General features: G+C 48.7%; 1 protein-coding gene across 2 annotated transcripts in view; it reads left to right on the top strand.

Annotated features, from left to right (window-relative positions):
- Positions 1-20,291, top strand: part of PHACTR3 (phosphatase and actin regulator 3) — a 221,533-nt gene that overhangs the window by 180,487 nt on the left and 20,755 nt on the right. For both annotated transcript variants that reach the window (XM_027086837.1, XM_027086838.1), the window contains one exon: positions 5,768-5,921. In XM_027086837.1, coding sequence (XP_026942638.1) covers positions 5,768-5,921 — 154 coding nt within the window. The remainder of the gene's footprint in view (positions 1-5,767; positions 5,922-20,291) is intronic.

The following is a 20,291-nucleotide window of genomic DNA, read 5'->3' as shown; positions in this document are numbered from 1 at the left end:
GTATAGTATCATGTCATCTGCAAACAGTGACAGCTTTACTTCTTCTTTTCCGATTCGGATTCCTTTTATTTCCTTTTCTTCTCTGATTGCTGTGGCTAAAACTTCCAAAACTATGTTGAATAAGAGTGGTGAGAGTGGGCAACCTTGTCTTGTTCCTGATCTTAGTGGAAATGCTTTCAGTTTTTCACCATTGAGGATGATGTTGGCTGTGGGTTTTTCATATATGGCCTTTATTATATTGAGGAAAGTTCCCTCAATGCCTACTTTCTTGAGGGATTTTATCATAAATGGGTGTTGAATTTTGTCAAGAATTTTCTCTGCATCTATTGAGATTATCATATGGTTTTTCTCCTTCAGTTTGTTAATATGGTGTATCATGTTGATTGATGTGTAAATAAGGAAGAATCCTTGCATTCCTGGGATAAATCCCACTTGATCATAGTGTATGGTCCTTTTAAAGTGCTGTTGGATTCTGTTTGCTAGTGTTCTGTTGAGGATTTTGCATCTATGTTCATCACTGATATTGGCCTGTAGTTTTCTTTCTTTGTGACATCTTTGTCTGGTTTCGGTATCAGAGTGATCGTGGCCTCGTAGAATGAATTTGGGAGTGTTCCTTCTGCTATATTTTGGAAGAGTTTGAGAAGGATAAGTGTTAGCTCTTCTCTAAATGTTTGATAGAATTCGCCTGTGAAGCCATCTGGTCCAGGGATTTTGTTTGTTGGAAGATTTTTAATCACAGTTTCAATTTCAGTGCTTGTGATTGGTCTGTTCATATTTTCTATTTCTTCCTGATTCAGTCTTGGCAGATTGTGCCTTTCTAAGAATTTGTCCATTTCTTCCAGGTTGTCCATTTTATTGGCATATAGTTGCTTGTAGTAATCTCTCTTGATCCTTTGTATTTCTGCAGTGTCAGTAGTTACATCTCCTTTTTCATTTCTAATTCTGTTGATTTGAGTCTTCTCTCTTTTTTTTCTTGACAAGTCTGGTTAATGGTTTATCAATTTTGTTTATCTTCTCAAAGAACCCGTTTTTAATTTTATTGATCTTTGCTATCGTTTCCTTCATTTCTTTTTCATTTATTTCTGATCTGATCTTTATGATTTCTTTCCTTCTGCTAACTTTGGGTTTTTATTGTTCTTCTTTCTCTAATTGATTTAGGTGTAAGTTTAGGTTGTTTATTTGAGATGTTTCTTGTTTCTTAAGGTAGGATTGTATTGCTGTAAACTTCCCTCTTAGAACTGCTTTTGCTGCATCCCATAGGTTTTGGGTCGTCATGTTTTCATTGTCATTTGTTTCTAGGTTTTCTTTGATTTCCTCTTTGACTTCTTCAGTGATCTCTTGGTTATTAAGTAGTGTGTGTTTATATTTCTTACAGATCTTTTCCTGTAATCGATATCTAGTCTCATAGCGTTGTGGTCGGAAAAGATACTTGATACGATTTCAATTTTCTTACATTTACCAAGGCTTGATTTGTGACCCAGGATATGATCTATCCTGGAGAATGTTCCATGAGCACTTGAGAAAAATGTGTATTCTGTTGTTTGGGATGGAATGTCCTATAAATATCAATTAAGTCCGTTCTGTTTAATGTGTCATTTAAAGCTTGTGTTTCCTTATTTACTTTCATTTTGGATGATCTGTCCATTGGTGAAAGTGAGGTGTTAAAGTCCCCAACTATTCTTATGTTACTGTCAATTTCCCCCCTTATGGCTGTTAGCATTTGCCTTATGTATTGAGGTGCTCCTATGTTGGGTGCATAAATATTTACACTTGTTATATCTTCTTCTTGGATTGGCCCCTTGATCATTATGTAGTGTCCTTCTTTGTCTCTTGTAATAGTCTTTATTTTAAAGTCTATTTTTTCTGATATGAGAATTGCTACTCCAGCCTTCTTTTGAGTTACATTTGCATGGAATATCTTTTTCCATCCCCTCACTTTCAGTCCATATGTGTCCCTAGGTCTGAAGTGGGTCTCTTGTAGACAGCATATATAAGGGTCTTGTTTTTGTATCCGTTCAGCCAGTCTTTGTCTTTTGGTTGGAGCATTTACATTTACAGTAATTATCAATATGTATGTTCCTGTCACCATTTCTTAATTGTTTTGGGTTTGTTTTTGTAGGTCTTTTCCTTCTCTTGTGTTTCCTGCCTAGAGAAGTTCCTTTAGTATTTGTTGTAAAGCTGGTTTGGTGGTGCTGAATTCTCTTAGCTTTTGCTTGTCTTTAAAGGTTTTAATTTCTCCCTCAAATCTGAATGAGATCCTTGCTGGGCAGAGTAATCTTGGTTGTAGGTTTTGCTCCTTCATCACTTTAAGTATGTCCTGCCACTCCCTTCTGGCTTGCAGAGTTTCTGCTGAAAGATCAGCTGTTAACCTTATGGGGATTCCCTTATGTGTTGTTTTTCCCTTGCTGCTTTTAATATTTGTTCTTTGTATTTAATTTTTGATAGTTTGATTAATATGTGTCTTGACGTGTTTCTCCTTGGATTTATCCTGTATGGGACTCTCTGTGCTTCCTGGACTTGATTAACTATTTCCTTTCCCATATTAGGGAAGTTTTCAACTATAATCTCTTCAAATATTTTCTCAGTCCCTTTTTCTCTAATAAGGTTTTTCTTTTAATTGACTTACAATATTTGGCCTATGCATTGATTTTTATTGCCTTTGGCCAATCAAGAACTCCATAGAGTATTGAGGAAGACTGGTCTAAAGATAAATGAAAGCCTTGCGCTTGGAAAGACAGTATTGTTTTTGACAAACACGCCCCCGGGGAGAAGGTAGTTTTGCATTAGGCCAGCTCTGAGTCAGATCCAATGTGGACAGCCTTGCAGCGGGGACTTCAGAGAACCAGCGACAGGTCAAATGATGACAGCTCTTTGGGAATGAAGCCTGTTCCCCTCCCCCCAGTGGCTGCCAGGTCCCTGGTTTCAGCAGAAAACAGACTGCTTCGAGGCTGCTGCCAAGATGGAGAAAGGGCCAGGGGAGAAAGGGACAGAGTAAAACATTCTTCCTGAGAGTCATCCAGTTTTCCTTGAATAAAGATGCCCTGTGTCACTGCAACCCTTTAGTTAATTTACAGAGTTCTGAAAAAGTTGACTCTGATGATTTTGCAGTTTTCTTGTTGCTTTTATAGAGAGAATTTTCCACCATCTTCACTGCTGTCACTCCACAAAGGTCTTTCTTTTTAAACAATTATTTTGATATAAGGAAGCTATGTTGATGATTAAAAATAAAATACAGAAAACCAAAATTAATAAGTAAAACCCATTCCTGGCATCTCTATGCCGATTTATAAGAAGATTATAAATTCTTACAAAATTAGATGCAAACACATACACAGATATATTTATATATAAAAGTACATGCTTTCCTACAAGTTGCTTTTCTTAGCAACATATCACGTCTGTCTTTTTGTCCCTCAGTAATGTATATACCACTGCTTTTAGGTTCATGATAGGTTGACGATATTCACATGCTACAGATGCGCCATAATGTAACACATGCTGTCTTGTCGTGTTTCGGCTGTGTTTACTTTCTGTCTTTCGTAAATGAGGCTGCGTGAACACCCTCTTATGTGTGTTTTGTGTGCTTGTCCCATTTGTTTTGGGAGCAGACTCTTGGAAGTGGGATTTCTGGCCCCAAAGGTAGGATCACAAGTGTGGTTGGGGGCCTTTGGGGGAGAGGGTGGCTTGTTCCCATCATCAGAACAGGAAGATCTCCTGGCCTCTGTCTCTCAGTGTCACATCCTGCTCTGGATCCCCTGCTCGTTTAGATGAATTCCCTCAGTTGTGTAGAAGTGCCCCTCAACTTCATGAAAAGCCCTCACTTTAAGCTATTTGTCTGGAAGTTTCCCTTTTTGACTTTTAAGTAGTCAAACCTGTTAACCCCCTGATAGCTTGGGGACGACCGTCAGCCCAGACGTTTTCCTTGTGGCCCTACTGGGTGCCATGCTGTGCTCTTAGGGCCTGGATGAATAAGCTGAGGAGAATTAATTGCTCTTAGCACAGAGATTTCCTGTGGAGTGAATTCTCATTTCATCTAGAAATCTCTGATGAAAGGATCTTTCTCTCAGTTAAGAACGAATATGCTTAAAGTTTGTAATGACAAGTATGCCGCGACATTTGCAGTAGGCTTAAAGACATTCTTTATCGAAAGCTAGAAAGATGAAACCACATTCGGTGTAGTTTCGTGGTTAGCATATTACCGTTGTCTAAAAATGCCAATCCTTCTCGCCACCTAGCAGACCTTTGACATTCACGAAGGATTTGTCCTGAGGCCTTTGAGACTCCCTCAGTTCATAAATGCCAGTTTAGCTTTCAATTTCCCCCAGACCATGCAGTAAAGATCAACAGAAAAATGCATGTGACTGCCTTAGGCCTTCATGATTCTATAAATACAGGACTCTAGTCATGTATAAAGCTATTAAAACAAAATCGGGCTGGAGCCCTGGCTGAAATGGCTTTGGGGGTCATTATTTTTCTCTTTGTCTCTAATAAAACACACAGCAAACAAGTTCATATTAGAAACTCAAGCCTCAGTCAAGTCCAATTTTTTATATCTTACTTTATCCCAGACTTATGTTAAACTGTCACCTTACTAGGCATTTCTTGCTTTGTATTCCTGTACCCCACAGTAGGAATGGGCTTTCTTTGGCCAGCCATTATTCTTAAGAAATAAAGTTTCCCTCCACCTGTGGGGTTGACCTCATTGGATGATGGTCTGAGCCCCCGGGATTTAAACCCATGCCCTAGTAAAAGGGCAAAACCACACGCCGCAAAACTGCAGTCTGTGTCGTGCTCCGGAGTTCCCTGCCCGTTGTCAGCGCGTGCGCTCGCCGCGGGGCAGGTAAGGACTCTGCTCTTCGTGCAGCTCCATGCCGTTTCCTTTTCCGCCTGTGAATGCAGCCAGCCCCCTTTTCTGCTCTTCAATACGTTTAAACGTCGTCGTTCCTTAAGACCTTACATGCACACCGATGTCACTCTGCTGCTTGGACGTGTGTAGAACTGAAAGTCAACGTCAGCCTCCTAGACCCTGAACCAGGCTCACTCAGCCGTGTTCCTTGATAACCTGTTGCGTCAACACTGTTCCAGGACCCAGGAGAACAGACTGTTGTTGAGCTTAAAAGCTAGTGGAGGGGATGGAGGATAAACTAGTGAACAAGAAAGAGACCAGGTAGGGGAGGAGTTAAGCGGGTGGGTGATGGCGATTGGAGGACCCATCGGGCCTCTTTGAGGGCAGGGCTCAAGGCCAGCAGTGTGATTCAGGAGGTGGCCGGCCCTGGATGGTCCAGGCAGAGCAGGGGGGTCGCCATGGGAAAGACATGGTGCAGAGACCCTGAGTTGGGATCGTCCAGGAATGGAAGAGGACCCACATGGCCACGGGGTCACAGGCAGAGGGGAGAGGGGGGTGACAGGGGGATGGGGGGACAGACCACCATGGGTAAAGTAACTGTAATTTATGATCTGCACCTGGGCACTTCTGAAGGAAAACGTGGCACTACTAGTAACTGCTCTGGGGCAAAGGGTGTCGATCGGGACTGTCTCTGGAGACCCCGGCTGCATGAACGATCCCGCACCTGTGGAAGGCATGGTTGTGTGTGGGCCTTTGTGAAGGGAGGTGCGTTGCCCAGCGTTCGCTGGAGGGCATTACAGCTGCCAGACGTGCCCGCGTGGCTCTGGTCCAGGTTCTTTCCTGCAGGAGGGTGGGAAGTGCTGGCTGCACTGGCAGCCAGCGACCCCCTGACACCCGCTTTCTCGGTGCCCCTTGTCTCAGGAACGCTGCCGAGGAAGTGCAAGAAGGAGCTCCTGGCAGTGAAACTGAGGAACCGGCCCAGCAAGCAGGAACTGGAAGACCGCAATATCTTCCCCAGGAGGACGGCCGAAGAGAGGCAGGAGATCCGGCAGCAGATTGAGATGAAACTCTCCAAGTAAGTGGCGCGTGGACACAGTGGGAGCTGGTCCCGGCCCTGCAGCCCGACCCCTCGGATGTCCCACCTTCCCCACACTGCGCTGTCCCGGCCCCAAACGCAGTGCCCGGGGCGGGGTTTCCCAGCCTTGCCACTGTCGACGCTCAGGGCCAGACGGCTCTTCACTGCGGGGGCCGTCGGGGCGCTGTCGGATGCTTGGCAGCCCCCTGGCCTCTGCAGGCTGCACGCCCCTGTGACAGCCAACACTGTCCCCAGACATTGCCCGATCCCCCCGGGGCCACTCTTCCCTGGGGAGAAGCACTGGTTATAGAAGCCAAGCAAGGCCTATGGTGTGGACAGGCTCCGGGGGGCTGCCGGTGCTACTGGTCTGTGGTGCCCCCCTGCCCTCCGGAGGAGCGAGGGCCGGAAGCAGGATCTCCCGAACTCGGGGCCCCTGATGTTCGGGGCCGGCTGACGCTGATGGGGCCGTCCTGTGCGCGGTAGGAAGTTTAGCAGCGTCCCTGGCCTCTACCCTGGAGATGCTCACAGCCCCTCACCCTGCCTCCCATGGTGACAACCAAGTGTCTCCAGTTACTGCCAAGTGTCCCCTGGGGCACGGAGCCATCCCCCAGTCGAGGACCCCTGATCTGAAGGTCGCCCTGGACTTCTCCTCCAGGTGGTCTTTCCTCTGCCCGAGGCTCAGGTCTCCTCGTTTCGGGTGGACGGGCCCTTGTCTCTGCTCTCTGCCGGGGAGCTTGGGCCCCCGTGTTGCCACCCTCCGAAATCCTTTGAGTTTTTTCAGAGCGGGGGGCAATGAGTGTGAGGGGGTGAAGCCCAGCGCCCAGATGCTGTGATTCTGTGGGCCTCGGTTTTCTTACCTATAAAATGGGGATGATACCAGCTGCGGGATCACGGTGGAGGAGGAGCGGGCTCAGCGTGGCGCACATTTCTGCAGGCGGCTGGGGTCCCCAGCTGGGGTCCTGAGGGCTTGGAATCACATAGCCCTGCTCTGTGCTGACGTGCTGGGGGACCTTGGACCAGCGGCCTTACCTCCCCGGGTCTTGGTTTTCTCGTCTATAAGGTGGGGTGCTGATGCTGTCTAGGTCATTGTGAATTTGGGGGGAAATCCCATAAGGAAGGCATACGGCCGAGCCCTGGCACAAAGTAGGTGCTCAGTAAGTCGGTGCTCACCATGGCTTGTGGGGCCTGGGAGCCGGGTCCTCAGCCCCTCCTCCTGTATCGGCTCTGAACCCAGACCAGAGAGAAGCTTTTTAAAATACAGATTGGTGAGGCCCACCCCGACCTGATGAGTCTCCGGGCTGAGAGGGGTATTTTAACGAAATCCCTGATATTGACGGGTTGAGGGGGCCTCTGCAGGTTGGACGTTCTTAGCCTGATTGCAGTGAGATTGTCAACCCACCACGCACTTATCACTCTGTGTCTGGTCATTCAGCAAAGGCTTATTTTACTCAAATGAGGGGCAGGCAGGCGCCGTGACCGTTGCGAGAGATACAGTTGTGGGTAATGAGGGAGAGAGCTCCCCTGAGCTCCATATTCCCGGAAGCATCCTCAGACCTCTTCCTGCGTGGCTGGTACCCACTCTGGGGCTTTGTACAGACCAGATGGGTGCTCAGTAAATGCTTATGGGTGGGAAGGAAGGAGGGGTGGAAACACAGGTGCATCGATCTCATGGCCAAGGGGATATGCTGGCAGATGAAGCTTGGTGTCCTTGTTGCCTGTCTCATGGACGGGATGCACCATCGCAGGAGGCGTGGTTTCCTCTCGTTTCTAATGAGATTGAACTTTTTTTTCAGTGTTTATTAGCTGTCTGTTTTTTTTCAGTTCCTTTCATGTACATTACCTGCAGTTTTCTTTATCTTAATGATTTGAGGATTTTACCCTGGAAATTGCAGCTTCCAGTCTTTTCCAGGTCTGTGAATGACACCTCTTCTCCCTCTTCAGGACTGGTATTGTCATTTTGTTCATGCTTTCCTTTGATGTGGGAAAGTTTTTTATTTTTAAAGTTATCAGATTATCGCTCATATACTTCAGGTGTCAGCAGACTTTTTCTGTGAAGAGTCAGATACTGAATATTTCTGGCTCTGTGGATCCTACTGTGTCTGCTGTGACCACACGACTTTGTCGTCACGCTAACGCGTGGCCAATGCGTGGTGAGTGCGGCTGCATGCCAATGCGACTTTATGTACAAACATAAACAGCAGCCCACGGGGCAAGGTTTCCTGGGCCCTGATATACTTTATGGTCCATATTATTTGTGCCATGTTTTAAAACATCCTTCCCTGCCCGAAAGTCAAAAAGATGATGTTTACACGTATTATTTTTGCAGTTGTCATCTAATCATGCCAAGCGATAATGGTTTTCTATTTGCTAAACAAACTAACTTCTCTTTCAAGATAGACTATTAAGTGAATTTAAAAAAAAATAGTAAACATTGTAGCATATGTGATTCAAGGATAACAAAATGGTCATGACGGTGCTCGGCTTAAGAGAACTCTGGGGACCCCACTCCTGTCTCCCAGTGCAGACGGGAGGTGGGAAAAGGTGGGGTGCTGGGAAACCTCAAAGGACTCCTAAGTAAGTGATACCCAGACACAGGCCCTGGACGGAATCTGTAACTCATTTTAAAGCTTGGACTAGAACCTAGTAGCTCCTTGGGCGTTTGTCACCATGTTTAAAAACGGAAAAGCGACCCCAGAATTAGACACGAAGAGAGCGTGGTTGAGAAGTCACATTCCAGGCGGGCAGACGTAGCCTTCCTGGCCGGCCCGGTTTGTTTCCCCTGCAGAAATGGTTTAATTGGATCGTTTGTCTTTGTTTTGCTGCCTTTCAGAGATTCTTCTGCCATCGCTTGCTGAATAATTCAGCCTCTGGTTGCTGTGGCAACGTGCCATTCACTGTATCCTGAAGTGCAGTCGGTGTTTTCGTACTGTGTATTTTTAAAAATTTCCAGACCCTTACTCTTTTTTTTTTTTTTTTGCGGTACGCGGGCCTCTCACTGTTGGCGACCCCTCCCGTTGCGGGACACAGGCTCCGGACGCGCAGGCTCAGCGGCCACGGCTCACGGGCCCAGCTGCTCGGCGGCATGTGGGATCTTCCCGGACCGGGGCACGAACCCGCGTCCCCTGCATCGGCAGGCGGACTCCCAACCACTGCGCCACCAGGAAGCCCCGGACCGTTTACTCTTTTATCTTTTGGGCGCTCCTAGGGCTTTTCTGGATGAAGTGGTCACGGTCTCCCCTGACTCTGTGTGCTGGCTCTGGGGATTTGCATGAAGTCGGAGTCAGCTTGGGAGTAAAGGAGGAGTAAAGCCCTGTGATCACGGTCACCCCCTTTCTGTATGGGAGCCCAGCTCACCTTTACGGCGTGTGTAAGTGAATCCGCAGAGTATTACAGACCCTTAGCTCCCGTGCCTCACACAGTGGGCAAGTTCTAGAAATTACTGTCTTGCTTCAGTTGGGTTGTGTGCACGCCATTTAAGGATGCCCGACAGCTTTCTCTTTTATTATTATTATATAAGCTTCAGGTGTCCAGCATTGTAATTCGACATCTGTATATACTACAGAGTGGTCAAGTGACAACTTTCCCTTTTAAGTGCGGACCCCGTACAGTATGTTTTGCTTCCTTTCCCTCATTTCATTTAATCTTTACAGGAACCGATAGAGGAGGTGTTATCATCATCTCCATTTTACAGATGAGAAAACTAAGGCTTGATGAGAGAGGTTAAGGAACTTGCCCAGGGTCACACAGCTCAGAGGAGGTGGGCTAGGAGTCAGGCGATGGGTGGTCCCTCAGAACCCCCAGGCCTGTGTGGCGGGGGAAGCAGAGCTCTGGGGGCCTGGCTTATCTAAGTCTCTGCTTTGCATTTTCTCATACTGGTGTGGCTTCCATCAGGGGACATTCAGGCCTCCAGCCAGTGCCCTGGGCTTCTGTGCAAAACACTCCATGCCTGTGTTGGCGGGAACTGGAGGGGCTGCAAATATTCTCCCACCCCCGGAACAGTGCAGTTAGCGAACAGAGACTCTCGGCCGACCACAGGCCCTGGGGAAACGTAGACAAGTAGGTTCAAATCCCAGGCTTTCCGTCACAGCGGTGTGGGTTTGGGCCAGCATGGCCTTCTCTGAATCTCCCCCTGGTTTGTAAAGTCAACACTGTGGCAGCACCTTCCTCCTGGGGCCCCTTTGGAAAGTTCCAGGTTAGTCCCTGGACAGACAGGTGAAAGTGCATCCCTGCAGGAGGCGCTCTGGGGGGTGGAGCTGCTGCTGTTTGGTCCTGGCTGGACGCACTCGGGCTAGTTGTCACCTGGGCAGGGGCAGAGGCTACGCAGCAGGCCAGGCCAGGCCAGGGTAGTGAGCTGCTGTAGAGCAGCGCCTGGAGGGCCAAGGTCGTGTTAGCGTAGTTGTTAATGTCAGTACATTGTTGTTCTCGTCAGTGACTGTGGTGTGTTTTGCCCGGCCGGCACCTCCAGAGCGATGCACAAACCTTCTGTTAAGTCTCCCTTGGGGCGTCCTCTGCTGTGGGACCGCATGTGAGAAGCTGATTAATGCTCAGTAGCGCCCTCCAGTAGCACGTTAACACAGGCGTTCAATGCACGTGCATTAAATGACCCTCCAGCCGGTCCCTTTGTACGTTTTGTTCTCCCACATCCAGAACAGGCTGCCGCCACTCAGGCCTCCGGGAAACAGATTCCCAGGAAGGAGTGTTCTGTGCTGCTGCTCCCTTGCCCCGTGCTTGCCTTGAAATCTGCGGAATTTTAAGGAGGAGGTTTGATGCGTTTAAGGATGGGGGTGGAGATTGGCCCTCTTATAATCAGCACCATGAACCTAGCATTAGCCGTGGGACTTTCTTACCGCTGAAGGTGTCAGGAATGCTGGGGCGCAGTGCAGGGTCTCAGTTCTGTGGACACAGGGTTTAGAAAATACAGAAACCTTACTTTTTCTGGCCTTAGCAGGAAAAAAAATGGCTTAATTTTAATTGCTGCAAAGGAAGCTGCTCCTTTGGGAAGTGTTGAGGCATAATTGCAGTGGGTGGGGGATTTCATAATAACAGATGTTGATAAATATTTGCTGCTTTTCCTCTTCCCGACCTGCAGTGCCGGGTGGGAGCCCAGCTCCTCCTGGGTGACTTGAATCCTGCCCCATAAGCACCATCTAAGGAGGGACAGAAAAGTGTGGTTATTAATGATGGTCGTTGCTAACATGTATTCAGTGTCTTCTGTGTACCAGCTTCCTGCTAAGCGTTTCATGCGTATTACCTCCTTGGAGCCTTGCGAGAGCTCTCTGGGGTAGGTGCTATTAATGGTCCTATTTTTCAGATGAGGATAACTGGCTCAGAACAGTGCAGTCACTTGCCTGTGCTCACACAGCGGGAAATATGGGGTGCGGGGGTAATTGGTCACCCGATCCATGCCAGTTCCAACATCAGAGTGTCCATCCAAATCACCAGGGAGCTTTGTGAAAGCACAGATTCCCAGGCCCCACCCCAAGTCTCTTGAACAGGAATCTGTATTTTAACAGAGCCCTTCTCCTAAGTGTCACTGTTGCCTTAGGCTGCACTGTGTCCCCTTCCTTGCCACCCTTGGAAGACCGTTCTTGGAGGCCTCAGGATCAAAATAAGCTGTACTTCTGTGTAACAGCTGTCTGTTAGTATCTTAAGGAGAATGCACATTTTATAGTTGATTGTGTTTCCCTTTTTGCCTTGGCCACCAGGAAGCTCAGAGCCAAGTATGCAGATACCTGTCACAAGTGTGTTGTATCGTTTGGGTTGTGTGTCTGTGTTTGATCTTATGTTGTATGGCCTTTGTCTTAATTTCCTCAACTCTTTTTTTTTTTTTTGGAAGGAAGGAGTCTCACATTTATTGACCATACTGTGTTCCAACTCTTTCACCTATGTTACATTTTTTCATGGTTACAAGAAAACTAAGATATAGGCATTACAACAGACTCTTGCCATTTGATGATTCAACATTGGAGGTTTTGCCTATTTGCCAGTAACTCCAAACATGTAGGACTTGAAATTTTTCTAAAGCATTCACGTGAAAGTGATGCCCAACTGGAGGCTGAGGTCGTGGAGGGAGTGATTGTGAGTGAGACACGATTATTGGTGAGCATCTCTATTTCAGTTTGAGTTTGCTTTTGTCACCTCTCTTTCTGTCTGCTGTAGTTCTCCAAAGTGCTTCAGTAGTTTCCTTTTTTTTAAATTGAAGTATAGATGATTTACAATATTGCATTAGTTTCAGGTGTACAACTTAGTGATTGTGCATTTTTGAGATTATACTCCGTTATAGGTTATTACAAGATAATGGGTATAATTCCCTGTACTATACAGTATATCTTTGCTGCTTATCTATTTTATGTATAGTAATTTGTATCTGTTAATCTCCTACCCCGAATTTGTCCCTCCCCCTTTTCCTCTCCCCTTTGGTAACCATAAGTTTGTTTTCTATGTTTGTGAGTCTGTTTCTGTTTTGTATACATATTCATTTGCATTATTTTTTAGATTCATATATACATGACATCATATAGTACTTGTCTTTCTCTGACTTATTTCACTAAGGATAATATTCTCTAGGTCCATCCATGTTGCTGCAGATGGTAGTTTTTCATTCTTTTTTATGGCTGCTTAATATTCTGTGTGTGTGTATGTACATATACCTTAAGCCAGTTGTCTGTTGATGGACACTCAGGTGGTTTCCATGTCTTGGCTGTTGTAAATAGTGCTGCTATGAACATTGGGGTGCATGTATCTTTTCAAAGTAGTGTTTTCATTTCTTTTGGATTTATACCCAGGAGTGGAATTGCTGGTCATGTGATAGTTCTATTTTTAATTTTTTAAGGAACCTCCACACTGTTCTTCATAGTGGCTGTACCAATTTACATTCCCACCAACAGTGTAGGAGGGTTCCCTTTTCTCCACACCCTCTCCAGCATTTGTTATGTATAGACTTTGATGATGGCTATTCTGACTGGTGTGAGGTGATACCTCACTGTAGTTTTGATTTTCATTTCACTAATTATTAGTGATGTTGAGCATCTTTTCACGTGCCTGTTGGCCATCTGTATGTCTTCTTTGGAGAAATGTCTAGTTAGGTCTTCTGCCCATTTTTTCGATTGGAGTGTTTGGTTTTTTGATATTGAATTGTACGAGCTGTTTGTAGATTTTGGGTATTAACCTCTTGTCAGTCACATCATTTGCAAATATTTTCTCCCATTCGGTAGGTTGTCTTTTTGTATTATTGATGGTTTCCTTTGCTGTGCAAACGCTTTTAAGTTTAATTAGGTCCCATCTGTTTATTTTTGCATTTATTTCTTTTGCCTTAGGAGATTGATCCAAGAAAATAATGCTACAATTTATGTCAAAGAGTGTTCTGCCTGTGTTCTCTCCTAGGAGTTATATGGTTTCAGATCTTACATTTAGGTCTTTAAACCATTTTGAGTTTATTTTTGTATGTGGTATGAGGGAATGTTCTAATCTCATTGATTTACATGTGGCTGCCCAGTTTTCCAGCACCACTTACTGAAAAGACTGTCTTTTCTCCATTGTATATCCTTGCCTCCTTTGTTATAGATTAATTGACCGTAGGCGTGTGGGTTTATTTCTGGGCTCTCTATTCTTTTCCATTCATCCATATGTCTGTTTTTCGTGCCAGTAGCACTCTGTTTGATTACCGTAGCTTTGTAGTATAGTCTGCAGTCTGGGAGGGTTGTGCCTCCTGCTTTGTCCTTTTTTCCTCAGGATTGCTTTAATTTGCTCAACTCTTAATTTTATCTCTAGGGGGTATAGTTTTCTATACATGATTTCAAACCCATTTCTCAATTTTAACTATAAAAGTGTAAGTAAAAAATACATGTTTTTTATGGAGGCCCTGTTAGCATGCGTAAGGTTTTGCCATCTAACATCATGTCAGAAGGGTTTTCCATTCTTTTTCATAGGATTCAAATGTTCATTTTTAATAGTGGTCTGGTGTGTTAAGGAGGGGACAGACCTACCAGCTTTGCTTTTCCCTCCCACAATCAAGACTTTTAGTTTGCCTCAAAATCTTTACTTTTAAAATAAAACTACATGTAATGCTTATTTTCACACATCAGTGTTTTTTTTTCTTTTTATGGATTATTTACATGAGCAACATTTCCAGAAATGTTAAAAGAGGAGGAGGAAAATGCATTGAATTAGATGATGTCATCATTCAAGAAAGAAAACCAGTTGTCAGCAGAACCCAGCAGATCAGTGGGTAACAGCCTGGAATTTGTGGTTCAGGAGGGAGGGAGCAAAATTTCTTATCAAATACATGAAAATAATTCAGTTTCACTAGTAACTACAGACATTAAAAAATTCATAGTAACAAAGAACCTTTCATCCTCAACTAAAATGACAATAAAACTTAAAATATTATTTTTAAATATTTTAAGTTATATTTTACTAATGTAAATACTGATCATGATATAAGAATATCCCACCCTAGTGAGTTGGTGGTTTCCATTGCCATCCCACTGCTGGCAGCCATGTGACTTGAAAATAACTGGGCAGGTGAAGAGCCAGGATGACAATTTGCACATTTTAACCGAACACTCTGCTTCTGGGAGTTTATATTCAGGGATTTAGAAGGAGAAGCAGCATGCTGTGATGGTTAGTTTTAGTCCCAGGGGACTTTGTGTCTGTGGGGGCCCCCCGTTAGTGTCTCTGGGGACAGAGGGTCAGGACACAGTGTGACAGCCGAGAATCTCCATCCTCCAGATGTGCTGCAGGTGGGGCAGGTCTGTTTCGGGTCCTGAGGACGTTACACGCTGCGACGTGGTGACAGTGTTCCTGCAGAAGCTGTCGTTCAGGCTTCGAAGGGGCCAGCTGGGGGTGGGCTTGGTCTCAGGGGCCTTCGTTCTGCTGTGAACTTGTACCGAAATCTGTGCAGATGAGCACTCACTTCCACTGAAGTGTCCTTTGGTAAATTTCAGGCAAGTGGAGGGGGGAGAGCCAGCTTCTGACCCAGGTTTCATGACAACATGACCAGCAGGGAATGGGACAGATTGGCCCTGACCGCAGGCTGGGCACCGAGCTGCTTGTGTCTCTAGCCGGACCGCAGTGCTGGGCAGGAGCGGTCCTCCCTGCTGGGTCCCAGTGTCTGTGGTGGAGCAGCCAGACTGTGGGTTCCAGAGCCCTCGCTCTACCCGCGCCCCGCCCCGGGAGCATCTCATCTTCCACAAAAGCACAGAGAGCACGTGACGCACTACGGCTCAATCCACTTCCTGGTTCATCGGAACTAACGCGTGAGTAACATCCTCATCCTCCGCTGGTCCTTCGCCTGCGTCAGCGTCGGCAGCCCTAGAACCTTCCCTCTGTGTTCCATGCGGTGTGGGCTCCTGTACACGGGCCTCGGCTTCGGTCCCTAGTAGACCCTCCGATGCCCACGCTGCAGCCTCACCTCGGATGCAGGACGTGACAGTCCTGGGTCAGGGCCTGGTGCGGCCACCCCCGACTTGTATAATAACAGCCGTTACTGCCGAACCTGAAGTTCCTCGCAGGTTTTGCCTCCTACCCCTCGGGTTATGCACGGTGGCCGTGACGTAAGAGGGTGTTGTAAATGACTTACGGGGGAGGTCAAGACCGCGGAAGAGCAGGCCTGCTTTCTCTTGCAGCATCGCATCTCACACCCTTGCATGTCTCCTGGGACGCAAAAGCCCCGTCACAAACCTCGGGTCCCTGCAGAGCGCAGGGGCCGGGTGCTGGGGAGCAGAGGTGGAAAGATAGGCTCAGAGGTGCATCATGTCTAATAAAATACGTTCAAAATAGACGTGTGAACCAGCCGTGGAAGTGGAGGGTCTAGGAGGGAGCGATGAATCTGGCAGGAGGGAGGAAGAGTTGGGGTGCAGGCATCAGAGAGGGGGTGACGTGGCGCGCGGTCTTGATGGCTCGATACGTGTCAGCGCACGTGGCAGCCGGAGCGCAAGGATGTCCCGGGCAGAGAGCAGCCGCAAGGAAGTCCCGCGACCTGAACCCGCATCGCCCTCTGGAGAACGTGGTGTGGCTGTGAAGGGCTGGGGCGAGCGGGGGCAGAGGGGAGGCTGCAGGGCTACAGGGCCAGGTGGTGGGCACCCTTCTAGCTCCTGGTCCGCACGCGGCTGCCTCTGGTCCCTCCCGGAGGGCCCTCCCTTGATGTCCCCCATTCTCCATCCCATCATCCCGTTTTCTTCACTGCACTTAACTGCTGTCTGAAATTCCCCTTTATTCCTTTCTTTGCCTCTTTGGGGTCTGTCTCCCCGCTAGAACACTGCGATCCTGCCTCTGCTGTTCGCCTGGGGTGCCCCCTGTCACACTGAGCAGCCGCTCCGTAAATTGGTGTCAACGGTGAACAGGGGCACCTGGCCTTTCCTGAGAAGCAGTGAGCGTCCCCTGAGGGCTCATGAGCAGCGGCATGGCAGGGCGACGGCACGTCTGAGGGCCCCTCTGCCTACACGTGTGGGGGGTGTCAGGCTGGGGGGCCTGACGGGGGCATGTGACGCTGGTCTTGCAAGAGCCAAGCTGGACGTCATCACGTGACGGTGGGGCCGCGGGGCGTGGGTGGGCGGAGGCGGATGAGGGGCGGGACCCCGGTAAGGGCTTGAGGAGGTGCCGGGACGGGGAGGGGCTGATGCTCTGCGCCAGGGCGGGGGATGCAGGAAGAAGGAAGGGAGGTGCTTGAGGAAGGCTCGTGCCCACGTTTGGGCACAGAGCTGGCCGTGTCTCTGGCGCTGTTAGCAGGGGTTCGATCCACGAGCAGGGGCGCCTTGGGGAGTCTCCTCTGGCGGTTTTGAACTAACCAGGTTGCAGGTTACGAGCAGCACGAGCTGAAGGTCAAAGTCACTGAAGGACCAGTAAGGAGATTTCCGGGGTTGTGTGGTTCCTTTGATCATGGGTGCGTTTCCTACCACCGTGTGTTCCCTCCGACCTCACATCAGGGTGACAGGGAGAGCAGGTGGCCAGCCGTTTTCCCCTGGGGCCCCTGGGGACAGAAGGGCTTTCTGTGTGTCAGGTTGAATAAGCCCCGTCCATCTGTGGAAACAGAGTGGCATTAAATGCAATCCAAGGGCAATGGGGGGACTTGAAACCCACTTTTCTTCATTCTGGAAGCCTGCAGGACTTGAGCCGTGGGACGTTGCTGAGTAATTTGGGGATTTCGGTTGGCACGTCAGGGGCAAGGTGCTTCTGTTTGGATGAAACAGGACGAGGGGCGACTGAGTCCTTCCTCACATTGCTGGGGAGGGGCCGGGCCAGGGCTCCCAGCTCTGGGAGGGGGAATCTCACAGCCGACCTGGGGCTGCAGCCTGGGGGCCCAGCAGGATGGACTCAGGAGAGGCCTCCGGGCGAAGGCCGCTGCTCATTAACGAGCCGCCGTCCACGAGGAGAGCACGAGATGTTCTCCCAGCTCCGCTGCACGGCGGGAAACCTCAGAGGGTTGAACTTGGCGTCCTGGTACACGAAAGGCCGTTCGTCAGCTCGGTCTCTGAAACGGTTGGTGGGACAACTTCCAAAGGGATTTGCAGGCAATAGAGGAAAGAAGGTAGATGCGTAATGAGGAGACTAGCAATTCATTAAGCCCAAGAGAATTCTTGAGCAGAAAACTAATAGCTGCGCCTCTCCAGCAGGAGGAAGTACAACTGTGGTGGGAAGGATGAGGTTTAGGCCTAATGTGCCCCCCACTGTACAGTGAACTCCGAACGTGCAAAGCAGGTGATTAGGCTGCAGGTCCTCAGGCCCCTGGGGAGGGATGCCCCCACCTCCCCCTTCACCACCCCTGGAAGGTTGGTGGACAACAAAGTTGATCCCAAAGCTTCCTGAGCACTTTCAGGGGGAGAGGAGACACTGTCCTGGGATGGGGGTGACTCTGGAGTGGGGAGGTCAGACTGTCCTCCTGGCTCATTTCACAGAACGGGAGTCACAAGCCCAAAGGCGCCCTCTGTGAGTGACGGGCCAGGGGCAGTGCTGTGGCAGGTTGGGAAATGTGTGTCCTTGCTGCAGGGGGCACCTGCCCCTCAGCAACTGTGGGTGTCAGCCTGGGAATGCCAGATCAGTGTGGGCAGAATTTTCCAAGAGAAACTGGAAATATTTAATCCGATGTAAAATCTCCTTTATTTAAATGTTGGGGGCCGACTCACATCTTTTAAAAAAGGAAGTATAGACCCCATAAAATACATTTGTGGGCTGTATTTGGCCTGAGGGGTCACCCGTTTGCCACCCGTGATGTGATGTCACTTGTTTTATGAGAAGCTCGTTCTCGTTTGCACTGAGAATGGGGGATTTTGACTATTGAATTAATGTAGGGAAAACAGTGGGTCAGAATCTGAATTGAAGGTCAGCAGGAGAAGCATTAAGACCAGAGACTGTGACCACCAACGTCCTGTGCAGCTCCGGCAGATCTTTCCTTTCCAACTGGCAGGGGAGGGGGCTGCTCTGGGAGAGCTCGTGTACACATCGCCCCCATGGCTCTAATCGTGATGGGAGGAAGCATCTCTGTGTGGTGGTGAAAGCCTGGACTCTGGGCAGGACGTCTTGGTTCCTGTCCCCGCTCTGCTGTCTTCCAGCTGTGTGACTGCAGGCAGGAGGCCTCCCTGGCGCCTGCCTCACTGTCCTCTTGTGTAAAATGGGGATAATTAAAACAGAGCCCATGTCCTAGGGCTGCGGAAAGGATGCAAAGAGACAGGACACATAAAAAGCCTAGACTTCTGTGTGGCAGGGAGGAAGCACCAGGGACTAAAATAAAGAAATATGGAGATAGGGAATTTTAATAGTGTGAGACACAATTTCCATACCATACAATGCACCCTTTCAAAGTGCACAGTCTAGGGCTTCTAGTATATCCGTGGAGTTGTGTGTCCATCACCACAGTTAACTTTAGGACATTTTCATCACCTACCAAAGGAGCCCTCACCCCTTAGCCATACCTCCAATCCCTAGAACAGTACCTGGGCCATGTGGACACTTAATACTTTTTCAGTTATTGTCGCAAGGTTGAGGGAGGTATGTATGAAGACCCGTTACCACAATTAGTGTCACGTCCTGTTCGTCATCTGTGTCTCTACCAGCTTTATCGTCTCCCTCAGCATCTTCATCACTGTTGCCGTCTTTATCCCCATCACCACCTTCATCACCTTGTTCATCTTCGTCATCACCACCGTCATTTCCATCAATGTCTTATCCATCTTCTGCATCTACATCAGGTACCGTCTGCATCACTTTTGTCTTTATCTTCTTCATCTTCTTTACCATCATCTTAGCAACATCTTCATCCACACCTTTATCGTCATCCTCAACATCTTCATTGTCTGTCTTTGTTACGTAGGAAGCACTTAGGAAACAGTGGCTCTCGACCTCCTTGAGGTCCAGGGACCCCACTTCCAGGAGAATGGAGCCCACGTCTGAAGCCGGGTCGGGAGCTTCGGGCTGACTCCTGCCTGGAGAGAAAGGGAGCCTTGAAAGTGGTGGAAGGTCAAGGGTGGGCGGGGCCAGGACCTCTCAGTTCCTGCAGGTCCAGCTCAGGACCGACCCGGTGCAGTGGCTGGCTGGGATGCTGATCTCGAGGTAGCAGCCACCCGTCGGCTGGGATGTGCAGGGCCTGGGTCTCTGCAACCCTCTGAAGAGGGTTTTGAGATCCCAGGAGCAAAGACTCTTTGTGTTTAGTAGTTTCTCTGCTTTTCTTCCTGTTTTGGTGAAGCAGACTTTCTTGACTCGCTTCCCCAGCCCTCCAGGGAATCTCGGGCATGTTCCTGGGGCTTTCAGTCTTCCCCTGTTTAGAAACCTCAGGGGACACGAAGGTCAGGTCTGTTCTATCCAGATAAACCCTCCCAGGCCCTTGGCCTGGTACCGCCTTGCTGCTGTGCTGCTGTGGGAGGGGCCTGCTGTGACTAGTACGTAGACTCCAAGGTGAAGAGGAAGCCTGGGATTAACGAGGCACTTTCAAGGATTTGTTGCAAAATACAAAAGGAAGTCGCGGGGCAGGCCTGGGAGCAGGCCCTGTGGGATATTGTGGGGAGGGCAAGACGAGACCCCTGCCCTGGAGGGAGGGGTGCGATGGTCCTGGGAGGCTGAGGCCGGGACCGTCCAGGCCGAGCGGTGGCCGTAAGGTCGCGCGTGTTCTGCTTTTAGATGGAAGTGGCTAAGCAATAGAAAAATGACACTCCCCAGTCGGGAAACGTTTGACAAAATCTACACCTCGGAGGACACACATATGAATCTCGGTCTTTGTTAGAACGCGTGGCATTCAAGGAAGAAGAGCCAGCACCTGGGGCTGGGTGGCCCTTGCAGGTGGAGCGCACCTGGGGCTGGGTGGCCCTTGCAGGTGGGGCGCAGGCCCCTGGTCCTGTCAGCTCATGGCCCCCGAGTCCTCCCGTGGGGTCAGGTGGGGCG

Source organism: Aethalodelphis obliquidens, unplaced genomic scaffold, assembly GCF_003676395.1.
Source record: "Aethalodelphis obliquidens isolate GAN/ISIS:26980383/991018 unplaced genomic scaffold, ASM367639v1 scaffold57, whole genome shotgun sequence".
Lineage (NCBI taxonomy): Eukaryota > Metazoa > Chordata > Mammalia > Artiodactyla > Delphinidae > Aethalodelphis > Aethalodelphis obliquidens.
The sequence above is the reverse complement of the archived record's forward strand: the minus strand, read 5'-3'. Positions and strand labels throughout refer to the sequence as shown.